General features: G+C 39.1%; 1 protein-coding gene and 1 long non-coding RNA gene across 6 annotated transcripts in view; one reads left to right on the top strand and one right to left on the bottom strand.

Moving 5' to 3' along the window:
* Window positions 1–354: 354 nt before the first annotated feature.
* On the bottom strand, window positions 355–6506 carry LOC114151547 (uncharacterized). The gene is made up of 3 exons (XR_003596953.1): window positions 5563–6506; window positions 2759–2867; window positions 355–1313 (listed from the first exon to the last, which is right to left on the bottom strand). It is a non-coding gene; the product is annotated as an uncharacterized LOC114151547 (long non-coding RNA).
* A 4924-nt stretch (window positions 6507–11430) lies between these two features.
* tpm4a (tropomyosin 4a) overlaps window positions 11431–25891 on the top strand; it is a 27212-nt gene continuing 12751 nt past the window's right edge. Inside the window, exons 1-2 of one of the 5 annotated variants that reach the window (XM_028028332.1) lie at window positions 11431–11733; window positions 13866–13991. In XM_028028332.1, the coding sequence (XP_027884133.1) occupies window positions 11620–11733; window positions 13866–13991 (240 nt within the window). In that variant the 5' untranslated portion in view covers window positions 11431–11619. Of the gene's footprint in view, window positions 11734–13865; window positions 13992–20201; window positions 20782–25891 lie in introns of those variants that run through there. The other 4 variants (XM_028028331.1, XM_028028334.1, XM_028028335.1 and 1 more) reach the window with 4 other exon arrangements.

The raw sequence follows: 25891 nt of genomic DNA, 5'->3' as shown, positions 1-25891 counted from the left end.
TGTGGCTACTGTCCAGTAGCTTGCCACCATCAGTGTGTGAATGTGTGTGTGAATAGGTGGATGACTGAATATAGTGTACAGTGCTTTGGGGTCCAGGAACCATTTACCATTTTAAACATTTTACCAAGGCTAAAAAATATCCTACTGGTAATCTCGAGCAAAGGTCTTCAAATCCAGGCCTTAAAATATTGAAATTATCTACATGTGCTAGAATAGCTTTGCTAAATCCTACTGAAAATTTGAAACATTACAAAAGCAATGTATACAAAACTATATATGACATCTGGCTGACTTTGAGCTGTTTAACAAAGAAGAATCAGGAAGTTTTTAAGACTAGATTTTATTAAGCTGGTTGAATCAACAGTCAAAGAAATGCAGCTGTACCGTAAAACATGATTGTATCAAATGTTGTCTTAGGATGGCTGAAAACCTGCACACTACACTTTTTATATTGTTATATACATCGGAGTTTGAAGTTTAATATAAGAATGTGGGCAATTTGAAAGTATAGTAACAATTTTGAAAGAGTAAATGTTTATTGTGTACAAGAAAAAGAATTGGTGTAAAATCAGTATAATATCCTGGTAATCCAGAAGAGGGAGCTGCTCACACATAGTTACTGTACTTGGCATCCAAGCAGCCCAATATTAAAGGGACACCCTCACAAGTAGAAACCAAAATTATTTCCTACCAGGGAGGCAGGGGGAATGGGTGTGGCATGCCAAAAGTGAGATCTTGCAGTGCAAGTCATTCTGGTGCAGCAAAAGAGTGGAGAAATTGGATTATGTTAAAATCTAAAAAAAATCCAAACAAATTTGAAAAGTTGCATGTGAAACAAATAAATAGATATATGTATCTTTGTTTGCATGGAAGAATGACTCTTGTATTAGTACCTAAATGAAACTATATGTTAAAAAGTGCATGAGTATGGCAGTAGACGTCTCCACACACAGCTACACTTTCTGATCAAGAGGGCAGAAAAGTAAACTACAGATAGATTTTTACACTAACTATGGATTGTACAACAGTGACAATATAAATGTTGTGGGAACAAATCTACTGAACAGGAGCAGAACAATCATTAAGTTATTTAATAAGCTGTTATTCTGTCCAGATGTCATTGGGAAGTTCACGCCCTCTCTGGGTAAGCAGCTGGGAGGACTTTCTGAGGCCTGGCTGGGTGGATTAAAGCCCAGGTTGAGACAGAGTGGGAGGACCGCACTGCCAGCAGACGCAAACTCGGCCCTCACAGTGGCTGGAGGGGAAGGATGGTCATCTTCTGCAAGCTAATCTTCAGCATGAAGATTAGCAGCCTGGGGAAATTAAACAAGAGGGGGTTGGGAAGAGAGAATTTAGAAAATTTGGGAAGAGAGAATTTAGAAAAGTGACTCAGGGAGCTGCTGAATCGTACAGTAAAGACTTCTGTGTGAATAAAAAAGCTTGCCTCAAGAAGTAAATCTGTAACAGCTGTTCAGTGTCATTTGGCTGCAGGCATCGGCAGAGGGGATTTTCTCATACACCACCTCTTCTACAATTTGGCTTTCATTTCTAATCCAGGAAGGGTGTTGATCTATCACAGTACGACCTTTGACCCCCCACATGATTTGATGGCAGTGGCAGCACTTCATGATTCACTTCACAGGGCAGTGCTGGCAGTTGTCAGCAGCATATCAGCAGAATGATACTGCTGCTGCTGGGCTCACGTCATGCATTCTTCCTACTCAGGATCTTGAAGGCTGGCCCTGAGATAACCTCTCTAATACAGCTTTGTTTAAATGGGAACAGCTTTGGCTTTGAGTACTTCCAAGAGGTCAAGCCTAATATCACTTACAAACACACAAAAAGAGAAGGCAACTAAATGTTTTAGATCTCTTAATGAGCATTGTCTTATCCTAAAGGCTGACGGACAGGAGCCGTCAAAGCAGAAGAGATTAATTATATACAAACTCTGTGGCTTTCCTCAGCGCTATAGAGCTTTATAGCTCATTATAGCTAATTGTTTTGGTTTTACAGCCCACATCGTTACAGTTTTTCTGCTCTTTCACCACTCTCATCAGCCTCTTTTCCAGCAGACTCAGTAATTCAGCACCAAGTTGGCAGCCAACTAAGAATCTGGAGTATTCTGATGCTAAAGAGCTAAATATTACCCCCAGGAGAAGGCCTACGGAGGTAAAGTAGTCTGGCTTTCAGTTCAGGTGTAAGGTTTAATTGTTTGCAAGAATTTACAGTTAGTTAGAAAGTGCAGAAATTAACGATAATATATGTATATATATCCTGAACAATTATGTTTAGTATATTTTGATGTATTTATTGGGATTTTATGACCACACAAAGTAATGCATAACTGTGAAGTGGATACAAATTTCTTTTACAGCAAAACTAAAAAAAAAAGAAGACATATTTTAGCTTTACATTATGCTATATTGCCTTTTCCCTCATAAAAAACATACCTAGAGTGTTATCTTGATTCTTTTATGCGTATTTGAGAAATCATTTAATCTCCCGTGTCAACCATTCAGCTGTGCAAATGTCGTGGGTGGACCGAGAGCTGTCTTCGAGACGGAGCTGTCACATTTCACAACTGTATTTGCAGCCAAAGGTATTCTTTATACATTTCTTCCATTTCACAACTTTATTGTATAAAGTCCCAATAAACAAAATGCAAGTTTGTGATTTCAATCAAGGGATAATAATGGTTTTGCAAAGGATGAGTAACTATTAATTGCTTAAACGTATTATTTGAAGAAGTTACACGAACCACATTAGATCAATCTTATAACGTCAAACTCTGCTTTTTTTTGGTCTGGACAGAAAACCTCAGGTCTTCGTTCCTCCCTCACTGTCAGCCCATCTTTCTGAGAGGGAGCCTGATGAGGAGATAAAGTCTAACTGTGAAAAGATAGCTGTTCATCTGCAGGTCATTATTTACAGGACCACCGTAAACAATGTCAAACAGACAAATGTTGGGTGAAGATAATGGCAGGCGTGTTGAGACAACTCCAAGGTGGGGACACATGCACATACCCAGTGTTTTTGATGAGAAAGACAATGATTTAGAACAACAGACAGGTTGCACCATATTACTACAACATTGAGAGCTACTGTATGTTTGTTGATTTTTGTCATTTAAACATAGAGCAGCAGAAATCTTTGGGATGTGACAAACTTTAAATGCTGACAGATTCCATGCATCATGATAACCCACTCAGACGGCTGCTTCCTCAACCAGCAGGACAATAAAGACTGCCTCACTGCAAAGGATTCTGTTTCCTTAACAATGTTTTTCCTTTCTTGAGGAAACAGACAAAGATCCCCAGATCTTTGCCACATTTGTGGCATGGTCACAAATATCAGCAGGAAGCTCCAGAACATGAATGATCCAACGAGGCTTTACCTCCATAACCCACACCTACAGTATTGTGAATATTGAACACTGAAAGGGACAGACAGGAACAAAATGATACGTTGGTTGTGTTAATGTTTTTTGGTTTATGTTCCATTACATTTGATATAATATGCAGGTGCACATAATTTCCAATATGCACATATTTTTACCAGATGGAGAAGCACATCTAGAGATTCAGCTGTTTTAAATGTTAAAACAGGTTATATGGGTCATCCAAACACTTTCCAGCCAACGATAGGCATGAAACAAAATACAACCAAACCTTCTGATGGGCCTTTCACACAATATATTCAGTCCAGTTTTGAGAATCTTGTGTGCTGTATGTTGGAGTAGCTAAAAATACATTTTGTGTGGGTCCAAATGCAAAGAAACCACATTTAGTAAAACATTAAATCCTGTCATGTATGCATGCTGTTTGCTCACTTTCTTATGTGACTTTTTGCCATGATATACATGTCCTATGTTTTTCCTTTTCCATACTTCATGATTACTTGACCATCTTGGGCTTAAAGTTTCAGGTTAGGGCCTCCCCAAGCGGCTGAATAACAATTTGCTTAATTAATCTAAAAGTAGATCCTGCTCTCATTCTAGATCAGGAACTTTAAGGGTTCAGCATGCCGAGGTGAGTGAATTTTTATCTGAGCAGAGAATGTCTTTATAGCACAAAGTTAACATTTCTGTAATGTTTGGCCAGTTTTTACATTCATTTCGTGGCAGTGTACCACATTTACTGTATCTCAGAGTTCTGATAGGCAGGCAAAAAGATTTTAAATGTGCGAAAAGAAATTCTGCCTCATCAGAGGTTGATGTTGCCTTAGCTGGAGTTTGAAACATAGTAATGCAATATTCAAACAGTTATTTTCTTACAGTAAGGTAGGGCAGTAACAGTGTGACACTGGAATTCATTTTAAGTCGCTGTTTAGGGTAAAATGCAGTCACTAAAGTTAAAGTCCCTAAAGTTTCATTAGAAGTATAGTGGCTCAGAAAGATTACAATAACACAAATCCATGCTATCTGGTAGTATAAAATGGCATCATTTCATTCTGCTACAAGACTATATCAAGCCCCAAAACATCAGTCTCCCTGAAAGCGATGTTATTATTTGAGTTTAAACTCAAGAGCAAACCTACACAGTGTTTTTTCTGCCTTTAAGCATAAATGCAACATCATAAATATCAAGAGACCTGGAATGTATGTGAACGTGTAATTTCCCAAAGAGCACACTTAACTAAGTGGTGCAGTTTGTGGATGCCCTCCGTTGTTTACAGAGCATTCCAGTTGTAGATAATTCTCCCATGTGGTAAAGACCAATGAGGCCTGTTTCCCACACTCCTCTTAATGTGACTCAGACAGTAGATGAGTGCCTCATCAGTGTAAGCAGCAGCAGTCCAATGACTCTGTCATAAAGATACAGACAGAGCCAGAAGTGATGTTTAATTTCAGTCATAAATGCTGTGATAGTGAAATGCTATGCAAATGTGTTTTAACTATCCACACAGCTCTGAAAAAAAGCCAAACAGCTGGGTTAATTAGAAACAGGACAAGTTCCTCTGTCCAAGTTTAGTCTCTGATTATGAATATGTGAAATTATTTGCAAACTTCTCATAAAATCTTTCAAAACTGCCTGGTTTCCTCCCCTGTTCTTACTGTAGCTTTAAATGTGACTATATATTCCCCAGCGAGAAAGGTTTTGGGGAGTTTTTTACCTTAAAAGGCCATGTGGAGTGGAGTGCTGGTTTCCTGTGGGAGGGTTTTCCTCTTTCTTACTCTGGAGCTGGAAGTCCAGCCCATCCTCATCCTCACTCACCCTGCCTGTTAAAGTCAACCCTCCACCCCCTAACCCCCCTCTCCATAAACACATTCACATACACACACATTTTCTACACTGTGACCGAAGTGGTAAAATCCAGCTACAAGCAGATGTATGAGCATGACTCTTTATGTGAGTACACACAGTTAACAAGAGGTGAGAACACGGTCAAACAGGAAAACTCTGTAATATGAGACCTGAAGTAAAGGCAGCAGGCGAGAGGAGGAAGCAGGAAAGAAAGGAAAAACATTGTTGAGGACTGAAGCATGGGAGGAGACAGGAACTAAATTAGAGCCGTCGTGAATAGGGAAGAAGTGCAGAGCAGTGATAATAACTGCAGCTTTACCAAGCGCCGGATGATTTGTGTTGACTGAACGTCTCATCTACCCGACATCCTCTTTGTGAGCCGTCAGCATGTCAGTCAGTCTGTCTGATAGCGACTCCAAGGAATAATCTCCTTATAAGGTCTGAAGAGGACAGAGTTCCTGAAGCTGGTGTGTCATCAGCATGTCATGAATTGACTTTTATCACACACTTTAACCATGTAATTGTGTCTCCTTTGACCTGTATTTGTAGCTACAGCAAGCTACTGGGTGTTAAGGAGATTTTATTACATTGCACTTCTGTGTACTTAGCACTTTCCTTTTCGTTTTAGTCAGTTTATTGTTGAAATCTATGAGACTTTTTAAAACTTTTGTATTGTATACAGGAGCAAATTCGGTAATAATACACTCCACTAATCATGCAATGCTTTTAAACTGACACCATCCTGAAGGAGATAGCTGACAGTATCAAATAAAAGATGTTTTGTGATTTAGTGAAAAGTTATAGATTTACAGAAAAGGTAAGAAAGAATCCATTCTCCAAAACCTAAAATGGAGGGCCCTGCTTGCCACCCAGCTCACACTCTGCCCGATTTGATCTTTCTTCCTTGAAGGGGCTTCTTATAGTTTCTGACCCAAGTCAGGCCAAATTCCAGGAAATTATGGAACCTCCAGATTCCCACTGGCAAAGTCCCCACTATCTCTGGATCCAGGGCTGGTTAATCTCTCTAAGGTTTACCAACCACTGTGCTCTACCATCACTGAGATCATCCAAAGGGCAAAGCTGCGGACTGAAAAGCCCCCAGCATCGTAGGGCTAATCAAACTCCTGAACCACATTAAGGTGGTCGTTCCACAGAAGGACAGGACGGGTACTGAAGTGGTCATGTGATCACCTTCATCCATAGGGGTTCTGGACATGATGAGACCAAAGGCCACACCCAAAACCCTTTGGTCAGGCCAGAGCATAACTTTCTAAACCGGTTGGAGAGAGTAGCTGTGGAAAGAAGTCTTTAGATTTGTCATTAAGCCTCTCTACAGCCCCTCTTCCTGTCAGATTACTGTCAGTATCTTGACACAACGTGTTGTGAATCAGAACTACATAAAAAAGCCGAATCTCATTATATTAAGATTTTACCTTACCTTTATTTTCTTGCATTTCAGGGTGAACTGATTTGTAAATTTATCATGAAACACTGATCATGAATCTTAAACTTTTAAGCTCATTTTGTGAACTACTGCCATTTTAAGTTTGTAGAAGAAAAAAAAAAGAAGGAGCAAAAAAAAAAACATTCCTAAAGAATAAAGTCAGTCGTCTAGACAGTCAGTCCTCAATAGTTTCTGCACTGCAAGTTTTGGATGTCTCCCTGACTCAGCACACCTGAATAAAACATATGTTAATTTAATGACTTGCTTAGGAAACAATTTATCCACTTGAATCAGTTTTGCAGGGACACGCCTAAAACATGTGAGTCCTAGAGGACCGAGTTTGGACACTGCTGAGTAAAGGAGTTCAGTTGTGAACTCAAATATGACAAATCTTACAATCTGCTTGCAGTTTCAAAGTTTAATGTTCAAGTTGAAGTGCTAAATAGGGAAGTTGCAGGATTCTCCCAACCCTGATTTCAGCACCCAGTATGGCTCCATTACTGACATCGATTGACACGAGGAAACACATGTTTTATGCTTCTATTTGTATCTAACTGAGTTTAAATAACTTCTCCCAATTTTAAAGTTCATTTTCCAAAGAAATACATTGATGTTATTAGCTTGTATTGCTAATTGCCAGTGCATCACTAAGCTCAAAAATTAGCTAATCCCCCGCAGGCCGCTAATGTCGCTAATTCCACCCAGTTTTAAAACTTGGACCTAGAAAATGACTACATTTGATTTTGTCTGAGTTTAAAACGTAAATTGAACTCAATGTTCCTGTTACATTTGAATACTAACAGTTATTATTTTTATGTTACCTTGAAAAGGATTAATATAACAATTAGCATTCAAAGCATCCTCTCATGTGAAAATATTATTAGTAATGTCATTCTTTCTTTCTTTTTTCAGGTGTCTTGCCTTGGCATTTCATACATTTAATGCTACATTTGGAAGCTGGTTGCCTTTGTCATTACTTTAAAGCTTACATATTTCAGGAATGTTCTCACTTTTTACTCATAGGAAGCTAATCCACACTGGCATGATTACTGATGGTGAGTGAATACGGTTTTGAAGTAAACAAAAACCATGAAATTATTTACTTGAACCCATGTCCAGCAGCAGATTGAATATAACATCTTAATGTTTTGTTGTTGGGATGAATGTCAACAGAAGTTGTAACCTTCTCTTGGCCATAAAGAATACTTCTATATGTTCGAACTGTGAGATTTTTATTTTTCTTACCTGATTAATTTCTAACACCTGAACTTCAGGTGCCGTTCAGGTGTTAGAACTGTCCTAGAGTGCTAGAGCTGTGTATTGAACCTATAAGTCATTTAAGCTGGAAGAAACAATTTAGATCAATTAAACAAAAGAGAAAAACATGTTGAATGTTCTGCACTTTCTGTACTGGAGTCATTTGACTCAAGCTGTCTGTTACAACATATTAATTAAGTACATCTGGGATGACATCTGAAGTTGTGAAACAGTAACTGTGCAGCAGATTGTGCCACAGTGATGTGTTTTAAAAAGATGTTCAAACATGCTGCCCTCAGTCTCAGAGCCAAGCCTCAGCCTCAGCAGTTAAGCCTGAGGGGAAAGGGTGAGAGGGGAAGTGGGGCTGGTTGTGGAGGGCACGACGTCATCACAGGCAGTTCAGAAGCTTAACGTCACACTGAAAATATGTGCTTCTGTCTACAAGGGTGCAAAAAGGTGCAGAAGAGGAGTTTCTTCACAGCCGACATGAGTCATGCTTTAGGTTTCCACCCCAAAGGCGCACAAGTTCACTGATGAACCCTTAGTAAAAGGATTTGCTGTTTTGGTTCTAGGAAGACTGTTAGGTTTGTTCTGCTTGACAGACGTTTTCCTCTGTGGTTGCATCTTCTTCCCCAACATGATCTGTTATTCATCATACATAATAAATAATTTAAAAAAACCAATTTCCCTTTGATCGGATGCTATTCTTCTTCAGTCCAGATCCATCCGCTGCATTCCTGTGGCTGGAAAGGAGCTGAAAGAAGCACGCTTGCAACAATAAGGCAAAATACTCAAGAAATCACTCATGTTCACTGAGTCAAACTCTGTGACATTCATGCAGCAGACACAGGAGACAAACAACACCTGCTTAAAAAAGTAGAGCAAAGTAATGCTGAGGCTGGTCTTTCTTTAAAAGAGGTTAAACTTTCTTTTTTCAATGAATAACTTACGGAAAAAGCCAATACAGCATCATGTTTTCTGCAAGATAAACATAAAATTTAGTTCACAATTTTAACTGTAATTTCTATTTCTCAAATAAAACTAGTTTGATCACTGAAAATGTGTGGTTTTGGCATACAGACAATCTACATCATAAGCTAAACATTATTCTGACTTTAAATTTGTTCTTCAGCTTCTAAGCTGCAACTTCAGATCTTCAGATGAAACCAGATGTTTACGCTGTATAAAAAGACTATATCTTTTTTTTTTTTTTCTGGCCTAAATCAGAGTAAACCTATCCCTGTTTTAAGTCACATAGGAATACTAACATGTTTTTACCTTCTCATATTCAGAACTTCACTTATATTTCTTTAATATTTGGCAGAAATGAATTTAAGCCACCTGACTTGGGTTAAACATGTTGGATTATCGTCCACAAGCTTTTCTCTATAGTTTCCTGGAATTTTGGTTAATTCCTCTAGACAGAGACTCAGAGGGCAATAATGGCCACTTTAGTTAACAAAGCCATTACAATGTAATGGCTTCACTGTAGCCAGCGTGATCTTTTCAGCTTCCTCTACAAACATACCTCTGAACCATAAGCCTATAAATTTATACTATCGTTTAGAGAACATATTCTCTAAACGTCATTGGATTATTTACAAATTGGAGTTGGTTTTCCTTGTGTCTTTAGACCAGTAGTGGTGTCCACCTTGTAGTTCAGGTATGGCTCCATTTAGAGAGAAAACTGAAACCTCATTGGCTGCAACTCTTGTGTAATTATTCAACATAAAATATATTATATCAGTATAAATTATGGCTATATAGAATGTTTCTTTTCTAGATTTTATGAGAGATAACACTGTTGTATAAACATTTATAAAATATATTCCAGCACAAACATTATTTGAAGTTTTTAATCACTTACTAGTGGTTTTTTTATGAAATGGTTTAAGTCCATGATCAAGTCTGTACAGATGCAGATAACAAGTTGGTTAAAATAAATCAACAGACTTTTGTATCATTTTTGACAACATGGCTGTCCAGTTCCACAGTACACATCCATGCTAATGTATTTTTGCCTACTGATGTGTTCTTTTGGGTTTTTTTGCATATTTTCTCACTCTTTACAGGCTGACTGTGTAAATTGTTCTGCAATGTTCCCATATTTCCTCTGGTTTCATCGCTCACTCATCAAAATCTAATACAAGGTGCACAGAGGACCAGAAACCTCTTCTTCCAGACTCTGTCTATAAATTTGATCATATTTCTTTCCTTTCACTTTTTTAATTGCACTTGCAACAGCCACAGCAGTGTAACAAAGCTGTATGACATTCTACAGTTATGAAACCAAAACAGTTTGTTAAGTATTGGGACACATTTGCAGAATGTAATGGCTGCCATTCAGCATCTTCTCTCTGAAAGTTTGACCTCCACTTGATGGAGGTTTTCTTCCATCTTACCTCACCTCCATCCATCTTCCCATCATCTCGGACTACGCTAAAGGGGCTGCATTAGGTAAAATCAACTTCCACACAGCTCCTCCTCTGCTAGACTATCAGCTGCAGCAGCAATTACCTGGAGGAACTGCACATCTGCTGAGCTCACCATGCAAACTACTTTTCAGTGCAACACTCCTAAGAACAATTTTAAAGCCTTATGAGAGGAATGTTCTTGTGATGACATGCTGAAGGCGGAGTCTCAGAAAGAACAGGAGTTTCTTAAAGAGACAGGGACCCAAGATCAATGTGTTAAATTCCAAAGTTAAATGTCTTTTGAGTCAAGTTTGATGCATTCAACACTTTTATAACAACTGAAGGTAAAATACCCAATAGATTGTGCCATAAAATGTCACTGTGTGTCTGGAAAACACATACTGTAATACTGCCCCTTTAAGGAAAGCATGATGGTGCCACCACCATGTTTTATTGTAAAGATGATATTTTCTTGGGTGATGTTCAGAGTTAGTTTTGCACCAGTCTGAATGTTCTTTCAAATGCTCTCCACACCAGATAGTTCTGTGGTCTTGATGCAGCTTCACGGCCACATACAAAGTGACATACAAGGTTAAGAATATGATCGCAACTTATCTTTCTCTGTATGTTTACGTTATTTGATCAAGCGCATGTTTGTCACGTAAGTGTCAGATATGTGTACTGATGGAAAACTTGCAGGAGGTTATATGTAGAAGCCAGACCTGTTGGTATGTGAAAACCCAGCAGCCCAAATAAGGAGATCAGGCAGGGTGAAGGGTAAGTGGAGTGGAGCAGCCTGGCCGTTCCTCACAGAGAGGGTTCAGTTTGATAGGGGGGAGAGAGTTGCTGAGAGGCTGATAGTCAGGGAGTCAGGATGGAGTGAAAGCAGAGTGCTGATTGGAGGGATGAGGAGAGGAATGAAAAGAGGGGAGAAAGGATGGAGAGGAAGGCTGGATAGAGGGAGGGAGTACTGAACCATGGGAGGAGATGAAGGAGGAGGAGAGGGTGATTGGAGACAGGAGGCAGGTTCTGCTGCAGCCCAAATAACTACCCATATAGGGCTGGGCTCTCCATCTCTTTCCACATCTCTTTCTGTCTCCTTCCTTCTGTCCTCTCCCTTTCTGTCTCTTTCCCTTTTATTGTTCCTCAGCAGCGCCCCACTGGAACATATTCCCCTCATCAAAAGGCAACAGGAGTCATTAAAAACACTTTTTAAGGTGCTTTCCCCCACATCTGAGAAAAAAGGAACTCAGTCGACACCATGGAGGCCATCAAGAAGAAGATGCAGATGCTGAAACTGGACAAGGAGAATGCCATCGACCGAGCAGAGCAGGCGGAAACGGATAAGAAGGCGGCCGAGGACAAATGCAAACAGGTGGGAAAAATACAGCTTTGGGAGTAAGCTAATAACAGTATATGGCCCAGTCTTTATTTTATTATTAATCAAAAATGTTGTTTTAAAAGTAAAGTATCTGCAGTTTTAGAGCTGCAGTCTGAAATAATAATTTTTCATTGAGTTCCTGAGCTCAGATTATCTTCAATAACTATCATTCCCCCACAGAATCAGTCTAAAAACTTTTATAGACTGTGAAGTATTTCCTTATCCCTCTTATCTTGATGCCATTAAACATTTTTATAGGCATCATTACTTTCTTTTACAAAGTGGTTTTCTTCTGTTCTTCTGAGAAAATGACCTGCAGAAAATGACCTGCATTTTCTGCATTGAAGAACCTCATGATTAAATGTGAAAAAATAAATGAAATAATCAATAAGGGAAAGATTACCAAAATGAAAAACTGAACTTTGCGTGAACAAATCTTGCACACAAATACTGAATCGTGTGTCTTTTTATGGTCACAAATCACTTTCTAGGTCAGCAACAAGAAACTAACGATCATTTCCAGCTACATTTTGAAAACGTTTGTCTTAAACCTCTGATTCGAGCTGCTGAAAGAAGAAGGGTTATCAATAGAGACCACCCAGGAGCTGGCTCAAACATTCCACCTCTCCCAGCTCCTAAAATGCGTTTTTAATTTAATAGATATCACAACGTGTTTGCAAAGGTGCTTTAAACATAAACACACACATTCTCAGAAAGACACAGTAGCCCTGCAGCTCCAGATGTCTGTTCTCGCCGATAACGGCTGTATTTTTAGCATCAGGAGAGAACGTCCGAGTGGAATATAGCTGGATTATCAGACAAATTTCACAAGCTCTCAGGGTGACACTGATTAGGATGAACAACTGAGTCTCTGTCTCTGTGCGAACAGAGAAACGGAGGTATCAGCTGCACACTGGCACTCTTGTCAGGAGAGACTGATAGCTACCATGGCCATTTAAATGTTGCTTTACATCATAAACACAATTAGACTCTCAAATCAGCCACCGCTTTGCTATCAGTAATGTTCAAAACTTTGGCTTCACTGACGTCAGGAACTCAATTACAATTGGCGATGAGATGTGAGACATTTTGCTTAAACTTATGAGGTATAATTTTATTCTATTTTAAAGATAAGTTGGGAGAGGTGTTGAAGACACAGCACCAGTTCGATGCATTAACACGACTAGTAAAAAATTTTAGGAATTGATAAATAAATGTATAATTTCTATGTTAATATGGCCACATGTTTTAGATCATCACCTTGCTGAAAGACCCAATCATGACCTATTTAAAGTTTTCTAATGTAGTCCATCAGATGTTTGTTTAAAATCTCCTGGTAGTTAAACGGGACATGATGAATTGCACTCTAACGAGATTTACAGGGACTCTGGGACAGAAACGGGCCCACAGAATCACAGATCCCCTCCCACACTTAACACTAGGCATCAGTTGCTTTTCTACATATTCATACATTGTTTATATGTTTGTGTTTGTGATGGTAGGACAGGTAAGGCTTCCTTGCTGACTGTGTGGTGGCAAGACAAATATAGATCTTCATTCAGCTTAATGGCTAAAAAGTGTTATAAAAATATGTAATATTTAAAGGAAGCAGGAAGTCCTTGATTACTAGCTGGAAACTTCTAGATAGTAAGAACAACGTAAAAAATGTTATGCTGAATTCTAAAAAATGTTTTGTGATGTTGATATTTAAGAGATTCTTGGGGAGGCAAACAAACATGCAGCTTATTGTTATTTGTTTCCCTGTGAATAAATGTGCTTAAGTACGTACTTATCTATACTGTTCAGTGTAAGGTCATGCTGCTGCAAGATTTGCTTATATCTTCAGGTGTTTTAAAAATGTTCACCATTCAACTATTTCAAGGTAGCATAGGATTACATTTTATTTGACAGGATGTGCATAAGACTGACCTGACACTGTAATGAACACGACATAACAGAGTCTTTATGAATGTCTATGTCATGAAACAACATTCGGTAAATAATGACACTTCTAATGCGAAGTTGCTATAAAAGTTGCCTTGAAAGTCCATTAAAAGTGCCAACTTTACATTATTTTGTAAATAATGAAACTTCTAATGCAGAAGTAACCTCTGGTCTTGTTGCAGCTGGAGGATGAGCTGCTGGACCTCCAGAAGAAGCTGAAGCAGACGGAGGATGAATTGGACAAATTCTCTGAGGGCCTCAAAGATGCTCAGGAAAAACTGGAACTGTCTGAGAAGAAAGCTGCAGATGTGAGTAAAACAGCCCCACACTCCCAACCCACACACACACTCACACTCACACACAGACCTGGCATCACAAGCTAAACTGAACCTCCAGCCAAAGTTTGAAAACAGACATGAGGCTTCTGCTCCTATCATCAACCACTTGTTCTGTTAACAAACAGACCACACACTTACACACATATTACCTTGGCAACAGTTGAGACTAGAGGCCCATTACTCCACAGCTGGTCCGTCAGCAGCTGTAGGTTTACTTTGATCCATGGCTTGGCGCTCGGAAACTGTAACATTCCTGTGCAGCACTCTGAAAAGATAAACGAGTGGTTAACCTGCAATCCGTTTAGTCAAATACACACATTCACCCAGATCTTTTTTTTAAAAAAAGCAAAATATAACACAGATCGTCATTATTAAACAGTAAAATTATTTTTTTTACTTTTGGCATTCAGTGAGACATTTATAAGGTGCTTATTTTTAAAATTTTTATTTCAAAGTTCCTTCCAGAATATACATACCTTCATGTATCCAACGCTTTCCTTCATAGACAAAACAGAAAATATGTTGCTACAGAAAATATTTAGATGGGAAATTTCAAAAATAATACCTGAAAAAATTTTAAACAGAGCAACTGTACATCAGTTTGTACATCACAATCCGGCACCTTTAAGCTATAAAACTATCAATCAATCAATCAATCAAATTTTATTTGTATAGCACATTTCAGCAGCAAGGCATTTCAATATACAGTACAGACCAAATGACACACTTTCTCATTGAATTCAATGAGAAAGTGTGTCCAAACCTTTGGACACACAAACTTTTGTGTCCAAACTTTTGGTCTGTACTGTACATAATATATCGGGATCAGATTTAACTCCACCAAACAACCAGCAACAAAGTGCTCCGTTCAAAAATAAAAATATTTATTTTTAAAATGACAGAATATATATTAAAGTTAAGAGATGTCTTGTTCCCAAAGGTTAGATTTTTCACTCAATGATTGGTGTAGAAGTCTCTGACTAAACTCAACTTCTGACTCCCGTTGTTGGTGTTATGTATGTGACTTTACATTGTGCTAGTTTTTTAGAGGAGCTGTTGTCTGAACAATACCGTTGTTTTCTTTAGCTCTGTGTTTGAACCTCACGTTGCAAAACGTTTTTGGTTAGGGAAAGGTTTGAGTCGTTCAAGTCCCCTTCCGGACTTGAACGACTCCCCTACGGGATACTTTTGGGTACAATAGTACCCAAAAGTTACTTGATATTGTCTAATGCTAAACCTTGCTGTAAATGATTCGAATACAAGTCAGAGATAAATGAGTCTTAGTTCTTGCAGCTACTCTGGTTCCATAATATATATATAAATATTTAAAGTGACCACAGATTGTAAAATGGCTTAAATTTACACATAGATTGTTTTCACATCTTCTTATTTGTGGCATTAGTTTTAGCAATTAGAGGCAAAATGATAAACATTTGACATACTGGAGAATGGGACCATAAACAAATCTGATGAAATTGCTTCCTTCATTTTTTTTTTTTCAATTTTCTTTTTAGTAATTTGTATTTGCAGTTCTCAGAATAAATCAATATTGACCTAAACAGACTTAAGGGGTCTGTCCAAAAACCTTCAGGGTTAAAAAAAATCCTTTTTATAAAACATAACTTGGTGTAGAAGTAAAAACCCTAAACTATGCAGCTTAATCAGTACAATCTGGGTGGAAATACCATATTTTAGATTGCTAGCATCACCACAAACCACAAGACTGTATTTCTGTCAGTGTTGGTTCCTCTGGCATTGGGGAGAGAGCATGCTTGTGCACAAGAGTGTGTTTTGTTGCCTGAGTCTGTAATTATGTGTTTGTGTGTGTGGAAAGCAAAGAAAAGAGGCTAAGTCAAGGGCAATAAATTGTTAACATCCACACCAAAGACGAAATAGTTTGTTGGTAAAATGGCATATTAACAAAAACAAATTAGAATCCAATGATTTAAATTTAAAAATAAATTTAAAAAAAACAAAGCAAGCTGAGCAGAGAGAGTTTAGTTAAGGACAAAACTCCTTTAACCTTCTTCAAGATGTGCCATTGTTAGAGCCTCATGTGGAGGAAATCCCAGGGAAATGCAGCTTTGTTCTGTGTGCACACAAAGACAAGGGAGGGCCTTGCCGTACGCACTCACAGCTGGTGTCCCGGGCCATGCAGGATTGTCTTAACGCAGTGACTGAACACAATCTGAGGACGACTCCGAGAAGCCTCACAGGAAAAAATTATAAACTGCACTCTTGAAGGGCAGTTTACAAATCTGCAGACTGAACATAAACACAGATCGGATGCGAACACTCCACATGAGCATAAATATCACATCAGTTTTGTGATGGTTTTTCTAAGACGGAAAAATGCACAACATGAGGAAAAACTGTATTGTTTACATGAATTTTATTTTGTGGTGTATTGTCTTTGATCCAGGCAGAGTTAAAATTAAGCATACAGGTCGAAGTTTTAACACACAGCCCTAGTATGATTCTAAATATCTTAGGATGTTGCAATTCATCCATAACTTTTGGTAGAATTTGTGGAGCTCATTTGAAATTAGTTCATGTCTTTAAGCAGAATCCACAAAGTTTTATTTTATTTGACTTGAGGGCTTTCAAATTGTTTCAATTCAATCTTGTTTGGTTTAAGATTCTGTTCACATTGTTTTATGAAAATGCAAGAATGCAGTGCAAGAACCACAGCATAATGCTACCATCTTCATTTCTAGTCTTCTTTGGTTTGAGAGATTCAGTTCTCTGAACATATCTGATGTTATTGTACTCCGTTTTTCTCAAAAGACATTTGGCTTGTCCATGTTCATAACAGTAAATTACTGTATATTTCAGCTTTAGTGGTTTCAGTACAGAAGCTCCATTTCTGGTCAGCTTGGATCAAATGGCTGAAACTTGCACACGAATGGGTATTCCAACAGGAACATGAACTGGAATCAGCTTTAGAATGAAAACATTTTGATTCTTTTCTATCCTTCCCAAAAGCCCTGACATTACATGTCCTTAAAAGCCAAGTCTATACAAAACTAATGAAATTTAAGTAAATTAACTCGACCAATTCGGTCTTGAAGAGCGGTCAAACATTTTTGCCAGAATTGTTCCACAAGCTTCTCAATGGTTAAAAACATGAGACTTCCCTAAGGACATTTACCCAAATAGAAGTCAGAAGCTGCAGATTTGATTAATAATCTTTATTATGTCTGGATTAGAAAGAATCAGCGATAAATTCAAATATTGCTTTTGCATGCTATGTAATAATTTCACCTCCCTAAAAGAAGAAATAAATAATAAAAATCTGTGGATTCAAACTTCTAACCCGAACTGTCTGGAGTTAAAACTCTTAAGTAGAAAGACAGATGTTTCCTTTGAATGTATGACATTCCCAGTGAAGCCAGTGAAAAGACAATAACAAGAAGTAAAGATGTTCTGCTCCACTTGCACAAATTCTCCTCGGCATGTCACTCATTAGAGGCAGCAGTCAAGTCATTACACATGTGAATTCAGAGAACTGTCCAGAAAACCTCTAAGCTGCTCTGAAGCAGCCTTTAGCAAAAGAAAAAAGTTGTGTTTTCTAAAAGGGAACCAGAGCAGAGGTGCCAATATTTAGGTCATGACTGTTTATTGTTAGCTCAGGCTACCAGACGGAGTCCGTACTTCTGAGCGCAAGATCCCAACCTCTGTGTAGCCTGTGGAGATAAAGATGGCACCATTCAGTCATTGTGTGTGGATTTATAACTCACAGCAGCAACAGTTACAGTCTGAGCGGTAAAGCTAGTCTGCTGTGGCGGCGGAGAAAGCAGAAAGAGAGAAGGAGGGGGTTGGAGAGGGGTAGAGGTATGTGAAGAATGCAGCTAAGGCAAACAGAAAGTCCCACACTCCTGTGTCTAATAAATATCAGGGCTTCCAGCTTTTCCGGTGCAAGGGGCAAATCAGAGAGCGGAGTCTCGATCAACACATGAGACTGATTTGAGAGGATTTTCTTCTTTCTGCAAACATGTTTGACTCTGAGCTGGGCTCTGCTGCCTCCCTGTCCAGTTCACGCAGCACTGTTTGTTCCCAGGCTGGTCATGTGAATAGGAGACGATGAGGGTAAACACACAGGCAAGTCTGCGAGGGACACATGAAGGGGGGAGGAGGGGCATCAATCAGATTTACACCAACTCAAGGCCCATCATTTTGTGCTGGCAGGTGGGGGACTCGTGGATGTTTGCTCTCTCTTTTATGCCAAACACTCCGCATGGTTCCTCAAAAGCACAACCATTTACACTGAATATTTGAAGTTGTTAATACAGTAAAAGATTAATATTACCTTACTATCCATCCATTTTCTAACACCCTTGTCCCTAATGAGGTCGGGAGGGGTGCTGGTGCCTGTCTCCAGCTAATGTTTCGGGCGAGAGGCGGAACATTAGCCTCTCGCCCGAAAGGTCGCCAGTCTGTCGCAGAGCAACACAGAGACAGAGAGGACAAACAACCATGTGCACACACACAATCACACCTAAGGAGAATTTACAGTCATGTTTTTGAACTGTGGGAGGAAGCAGGAGTACCCGGAGAGAACCCGCGCATGCACAGGGAGAACATACAAACAGAAAGACCCCAGGACAGGAATGGAACTCAGGACCTTCTTGCTGTAAAGCAACAGTGCAACCAACTGCACCACTGTGCAGCCCTATTACCTTACTACCATGAGCTAAACTGTTTCAAGCAAGTGTCTCAAATATCCAACGCCTTCCAAGTTTAGTTAGAGCATCCAGACAGACTATTTCTTATAAATATATTCCACACAGGTGTGACAAAACCTCAGAATAATGACAACTTTAAATGAAGACATCAAAGATTTGCCAGAAAATATTAGTGAGCACACCAAACAGGTCAGGAATAAAGTTGCAAGAAGTTTCAAAGGTTATGAAACAACATCCCAAACTTTAAACAACTTCACATTGTATTGCTGAATCCTTCATGTGAGAGTGAATAAACGGCATGGCATAGCTGTTTATGGAGTGAGTCGTGGTTGTCCACCAACAAGCCAGGCAAGGAGAACTTTAATCAGTAAAGTCCCAGAGGTCCATAGTAACTGGAGGAAATGCAGTGATCCACGGTTGAGAGAAATGAAACAACTGAACTTTCTGTCCTACATGTAAAATACGATGTTGGTCAGAAAACACATCATCCTAAACTCAACAAGTCCAACGTTGAGCATTGTGGATTTTTTTTTCTTGAACATTGGGGATGTGTATATGTCCATTTTATGGTACACGATAACGGGGACTATAGATGACAATCATTAACACCTTCTGCAAGGATGGTAATTCAATTAAATTCAACTTAAAAATACTTCATTGACCCCAAAGAGAAATTAAATGTACCTGTAGCTCATTTAATTAAGGAGTTACTGTAGATGGTGATGCCTGTGGGCAAGAAAGATCTTCTGTAGCGGTCTGTATTGCAACGACTTTGAAGAAGCCTCTGACTGGAGAAGTGGGAAGGTGGAAAAAAAAAAAAAAAGGTGGATAGGCAACTATGATAATCACAGCCCATTCCAGAGTATGCAGGTATTCACAAGGTAGAGGGAGTGTGTCATGAGCCTCCCGTATCCCAAAAATGGGCTGCAAATGTCACATATCCTTGTATTAAGTGACTCCTCCTGAGGAGCAATGTCAGAAGTCATTAACCTGGGCTAAGAGGTAATTACCTGGGTAGGTAAATGCAGTAATTAATGCAAAAAGAGCCACCATCAAGGGTGCTGTTACTGTATGTGAATATTTTCACTGGTCTTAAATAAAATTCATTTTTTCAGAGGAGCTGATAGGATGCGAGCATAATCTTCAAAATTAACAGAAAACACTTGAAATTAACAACTCTGTGCGTAACGAATCGATATCCAAGATTTACTTTTTTTAACTGAAATATCGAGATGAATTGCCTTTCGGATGACATTCTGATTTACTGTGATGCAACTGGATATTTAGCTTTACTCTAATGTTGAAGGTTGTTGTTCACTGAAGAGAAAATCAGATTGTGGAGCTTTGAATGACAAAACGATAAACCTACTATTGACAGATTAATTAATTAGTCCTGTTTTTCCTTTTACTTCACATCAGACCTTCTTAAACACACACACACGCTCATAAAAACGTCCCGCCCCTCTCTGACCTCACCAATCATCGCTCTCCCTCCTGTTCACTCCGGCTCTTTCTGCTCTCCTCTCCGCACACCGTCTGTGATCCTCCTCAAACCCGGGACCAAAACCTGCTGCGCACATTCCTGAGGACGACTATCTGGTCTTCTCATGATCCTTTCATTCCCACAGACCAGGAGCCATCTTTGGAGATCACCTGGACACTCACACTTCTCACTTATTTAACTTTTTTGTCCCCCCTACCGGACTTGAACGAATCATTTTTATTTTTTTTTTTACCAGTCAGGGACGTACATCTAGTGTTTTGTTTTTCTTGTCTCTGTAAACAAGCGATCAAAGTAATTATTATTTTACTAACATTTTAAATTATTCAACTGGGTTGACTAAGTAAGTTGGAAGCTGTAGCTCACGCCTTTTTATTTTTTTTGCACAACCCAATTCTTTTTTCCCTCTACGTTTAGTCTTAAGTAACAAAAACAGGGAACAATGGCAGGTTTGAACTCTCTGGAAGCTGTGAAGAGGAAGATTCAGAGTTTGCAGCAGCAGGCCGACGACGCAGAGGACCGGGCTCAGGTCCTACAGAGAGAACTGGACGGTGAACGGGAGCTCCGAGAAAAAGTGAGACTATCTCCTCCTCCTGCTCTACTTCTTTCCTCTCGCTTTTAACCCCACCGCTGCGCGCATACTTTTGGTTTTGTTGCTGTAATGTTGTCAGGCTGCTGAACTGGTTTCGGCAGGCTTCGCATGTACCTCCACGGGTGTAAAGCGTCTCATTAGACCATGTCATTGATTCACTCGCGGGCGTGATTGTGCCACAGTGCAAGGCGTTGGTCTGCAATGAAAAAAAAAATGGAAAAAAAAAAAGAAGTTTGGATTCCTTCTTGCGCATGCGCAGTGTTATCTAGCAGAACTGAAGTGAATGAACCACGTAGACATTCACATGCAAAAGTTTAATCTATATGTGGACGTTCTTATGATGTTGGTAACATTTTCATCAAGTTTCACGAGTTTTGACTACGTTTCTATTTATTTGTTTTTCAAACTTCATTGGTCTGGCAGTAGCACATCAGCTGTTTGGACGCTTTCTCACTGCAGCAGATAAGAAAATACAAAACACATTGCTGGAAAAGGTCTTCCCCTGATATATAAAAATGTGAGCGTTTTCTATCAAGCGTTGCAAGAAAACAGCTTGTTAAACAAGACAATTATTTTCGCTGGCCTTCTCTAATCATGCTGACTTTTGAATATATTGTGTTGATGGGCTGGTGTATGTGACCAGTAGCTGTATTAGCATAATTTAAAAGGGTTTTATGCCAAACAAGGTGTGGGCCTGTGTGAGATTCTTGAGTAAAAGTCCCACAGTTTCCCATTGTTTTAACATAAATTGAAATTCATAGAATGGTCTAATAGCTTTTTTTTATATATATATAAGTACTTTATAAGTACAGCCATAATGTCTCTGGTGTTCATTTATTGTTGTTTTCAATTTTCAGGCAGATTTAAGCAAACATATAAAGAAAACATGCTACATTTAACTGTATTTTCCAAGTCAATATGATTTTTTTTGCTCTTTAGCCCTATAGAGTAACACCAGCTGGTATTAGCTGGTTAGTTAGCTGCACAATTATCTAGCCTACATTCTGCTGTTTACCAGTCATGATGTTTGTAGCTTCCACACTGTAGTTTCTAAACACATCATGCTTAATAAGAGTAATGGGTGACCAGATTAGTGAGCTGTGTCAGCAAAGAACAAGTTTTGAAGCTGGATTTCAGCTGACTAGCACTTCTCAGCAACTATATAAAAAGAGTGATGATCTTTTAGTTTCCATATTTAAATGTCTTCTGTTTTTTATTTTTTTCAAATGACTACATTAGTCTTTCTTGTAATCATGGTAAAAATGAGGAGCCCTATCTCTACCAGCTGACCAGCAATGTGCATGAACCGGTAGAGGGGTGGGTTATTCTGCTTAAACAAAATGTCTGAAAAGTGTGGTGGAAAATTTTAGCAATTCAGATACTGTAATTTCTTTATAAGTGCTGCATACTTTGGTAACCGTAACTAGTTCCTGTGTTGGTAGAACTAGTTAGTCAAATCAAAATAACTTAAACTAAACTGTCAAATAATAGGAAGATCACATATATCTGGGTTAAAAATGTATTTTTTCAGCATTTTAAAATTATATACACTTTTGTTTCTTACTTCATACATGCCTGAAAACATGAACTAAAAAACTGTTTGGTTATTGACAAAATCCTCTAGTTGATCGAAAATCCAACCTTAGCATCAAACCCGCCTTCATCTGACCCAGCTTTGAACTGTCAAGGCAAAAGAAATAATAGCAAGAACTTCAGCTTACTTGTGCTTACATTTCAACACTCTGCAGTTATGTAACTTGGTCTGAAATTGGCAAACGTCATGGCTGAAGCTCCACAAAATGTGCCTGTTTGGACAAGTCAGAAATATTCACACCCGCACTGCCTCTTTGAATCAGGCCACATCTGAGTTTTATAACTTAAAGCAGCAAAAGTAAAAGTAGTACAAGGGGAAAAACTGCTTAGCAGCACAGTTGGGTATGGTTTTATAGTGCCATACCTTCTGGTTTGCGGGACCGGAGGGAAGATTCAAGGAAGAGTGGGAGGAGGGGAAGGTGTGGCTCTAAAGATATGGCTCCTGAGCTGATGAAAGGAGCAGACCCGTCAGAGGACTTACCTCCTTTTGTTAGGCTGCCTATTAGGTAACAGGGCACCGTTTTTTTCACTTGACAATTGGGCGTTTGCCTGGCTTGTGGTGCAGACGTAAATATTGACATCTCAAAGAATTATATCCCGTCTGACTTTATACTTCTCAGAATGTTGCTAAATTAATTGAATTTTGTCATTGCTTAATAGAAATCTTGCGTTTGGACTGCAATAAAAACAAGTTAGAAATATTAACAAAGGAGTTATTCTTTTCAGACGGTACCAAATCAAAGTTCACAGATGCATCAGCTCCGTCTTACTGTCGATGATTTCCACAGGGTGTCCTCCGACTTTGTTTGCTGATTTTTTTGCAGAGGCGGCTTCAGACATTGCACATTTGTGTCCGTTTGTGTCAAGAGTCAGCCATTCCGGTGCACACTTGTGTGGCGAGGTCGGTGTGGTCCCATATGCGAGTAATTAGGACAACCTGGAGTCATTTCTTCTGCACAAAAACACCCTTTCATCCCGGCATGGGGAGATCAAAAACAGGACCCTCGCTGAGTACAATGAACGTGAAAATGTGGAGCTATCAGGGTACCTTTTACCACATCTGTCACACCCCCTGCCCCTCCAAAAAAGAAAAAAGTAAAGTAATAGCTTGATGTATCTCATGTGGATTTGATGCTCGGGTGAAACTTTAAAGCTACTTTAAGAGAGGTGATCTGGTCGTGATTCGTCCATTAGACTTGTTTATTCCTAGCCATCATTCTCAATGAGCTGCTCAGTTTTCTCTGTGGTTACTCCAGGGCAGGCTATAGATAATCATTTGCGCTCTGTTAGAGATGCTTGGGACACCCGGTTGGACCAGATTAGCTGCTTCTAGCAGCATGAAACTTTGTTGTGATGCTTTTAAGTAGTTGAATAATCAGAGGGAGAGCAGTATTAAACAGGCAATTCCTCTTTTGAAGTTAAAAAGTTCTTCTGCTTGTTCAGTGCGGTTATGTTGGGAAGCAGGAACACAGTTCACCATGGTGACGGTTTGTTTTTGTCCTCTCAGATCTATTTCTAAAATCTCATTTAAAAAAAAAAGAGGAAGTGAGACTCCAACCCTCACTGATGTATTCCCCCGCCCTCACTGCCCCTCCCAGGATGTCGTCTGGCGACTCTGGTCCAGCACTTCCTGTACTTCTACTCCTAACGCTTCCTGTCCCTGAGCTCCAGCCCAGATCAACAGGAAGATTAGTGTTTGAGTTGAAATTGGATCTCAGATAGTTGTGTACAACTTTGGCAAAGCTTCAAGACTTTGTATTCACTCCTATCTCTTTCAGGTGTTATGATTTAGCAAAACAGGGAAGCAGTGAATTTTCTAATTGATAGAATATGTCTGTCAGCTTTCTTACGTCTGTATCTCCATATGATATTCGTTTCAATGTGTACAGCAAGGAAGGTTGTGCATGCAGCCCTTTTATTTGAAGCTGGGAAAAGATCCTGAGTAATTTCTGCGTGTAACACAAGTCCTTTTTGTCTGACATGGATTATGTATTAAAGCACTAGTCAATGAGAAGTTGTCGCACTATCCTCTTTGAAAGTAGACAGAATGTGAATCTCAGGTATGATAACCATGAGTAAAAACACTGCGGTTTCCTAGCAACACAGTTTTGAAACAAAAAAATTGCGTGACCTGGTTTCTCTTATCTAAAACAGAGCAACAACAATTATTCCTGCTACTGGAAAAAAATATACGATGTATGGATTATGATAGTTTGAGTATATGTAACATTTACTGTTCTTTATGACTTAGCAGAGGTTCTCATGTGCTTATTCCACAGAATATTATACATTTTTTATTCTAATATTTATTGAGTGAGACTGGAAGTATTCATTAGTCAGACTATCTGCTCGGCTAGACTCTGCAACCAGCTATTTAACATCAAGCCTCAACACATCACTATCTTAATAAGAGCTCCCTTAGTTTCCACGCCGTGCCGGTTTATTTTGCTCATCATAAATAAATCTTGTTTTTGCTGCAAGCATGGGAAAAGTGTACAGTTTTCTTTTGACAGCTTGGAGCAGCAGGTGCACTACAGTTCTGTTCTCGTCACTCTGGCATTTAGCAACATTTTAAACAAATTATAGGAACAAAATTAAGTTTTTATAATTTTGCAATACCTGAATATACTGTATCTTGAAGTGGGTAACTGCCTAATGCTTAGTCACCAAGAATCATCCACAGAACTAGGGAAGCACTATATATCGGCTCTGGAGCTGCAAGTGACTCTTTAAACCTTTCAAATTGGGACTTAATAACTGGATAAAAGTAATTAAAAAAACAACTAATGTGTTTCAACATAGATAAAATGGCAAATGCAGGTCTTAGCAGTTTTTTCCTTAAAACAATTTCATTGATTATTTTCTTATAGAAAAATGAAACGTTCCCTAATGTAAGACATACAGAACGCCAAGATACTTGAACTGCTTCCAGATGCTTTCACTGTCTGGTGAACTGCAGTATCGAGTCGATAGCTATCATATCATAACTTTCCATCAGGTTATCTTTAGTTCCAGTTTTGCAACAAAACGTGGTTAATTTTGATTTGATAACTTTTGCTCTGAAAGGCTAACGAACACACCTTCTGCTTTTTTACCCTGTGATCTGTTTGCATGCATTCCTCAGATCTAGTTTCTGCAGCGGAGCGTCATTCTCACTGCTTTCTCACTAAACCCTCAAAGATAAAAGCTTGTCTGGATAATTTTTGCATTTAAAAGCCCTTTTGTTCAGGTAAAATTCTAGTGTACTTTTCTAAATGTGCGATTACTTTGCAATTAAGTTCTGCGTTGCTGCAGTTTTTCAGCTGGCCTTCTAACACTCTTGCAAATTCTCTGGAAAAGGCTATTTCCTGATTCCAATGTTTTCTTTGGACCTACTCCCTGGGAATAGCTCAACTTTCCAAATATAAACGCCACATGTTGATACTTTCTGGCGGTCCGTGGCATTTGGAGGAACACCCCCATGTTAGTGGCTTCGCTGATTATGCAGGCCAAGGCTGTG

Source organism: Xiphophorus couchianus, chromosome 9, assembly GCF_001444195.1.
Source record: "Xiphophorus couchianus chromosome 9, X_couchianus-1.0, whole genome shotgun sequence".
Taxonomy (NCBI): domain Eukaryota; kingdom Metazoa; phylum Chordata; class Actinopteri; order Cyprinodontiformes; family Poeciliidae; genus Xiphophorus; species Xiphophorus couchianus.
This window is presented reverse-complemented; position numbering and strand designations above follow the sequence as displayed.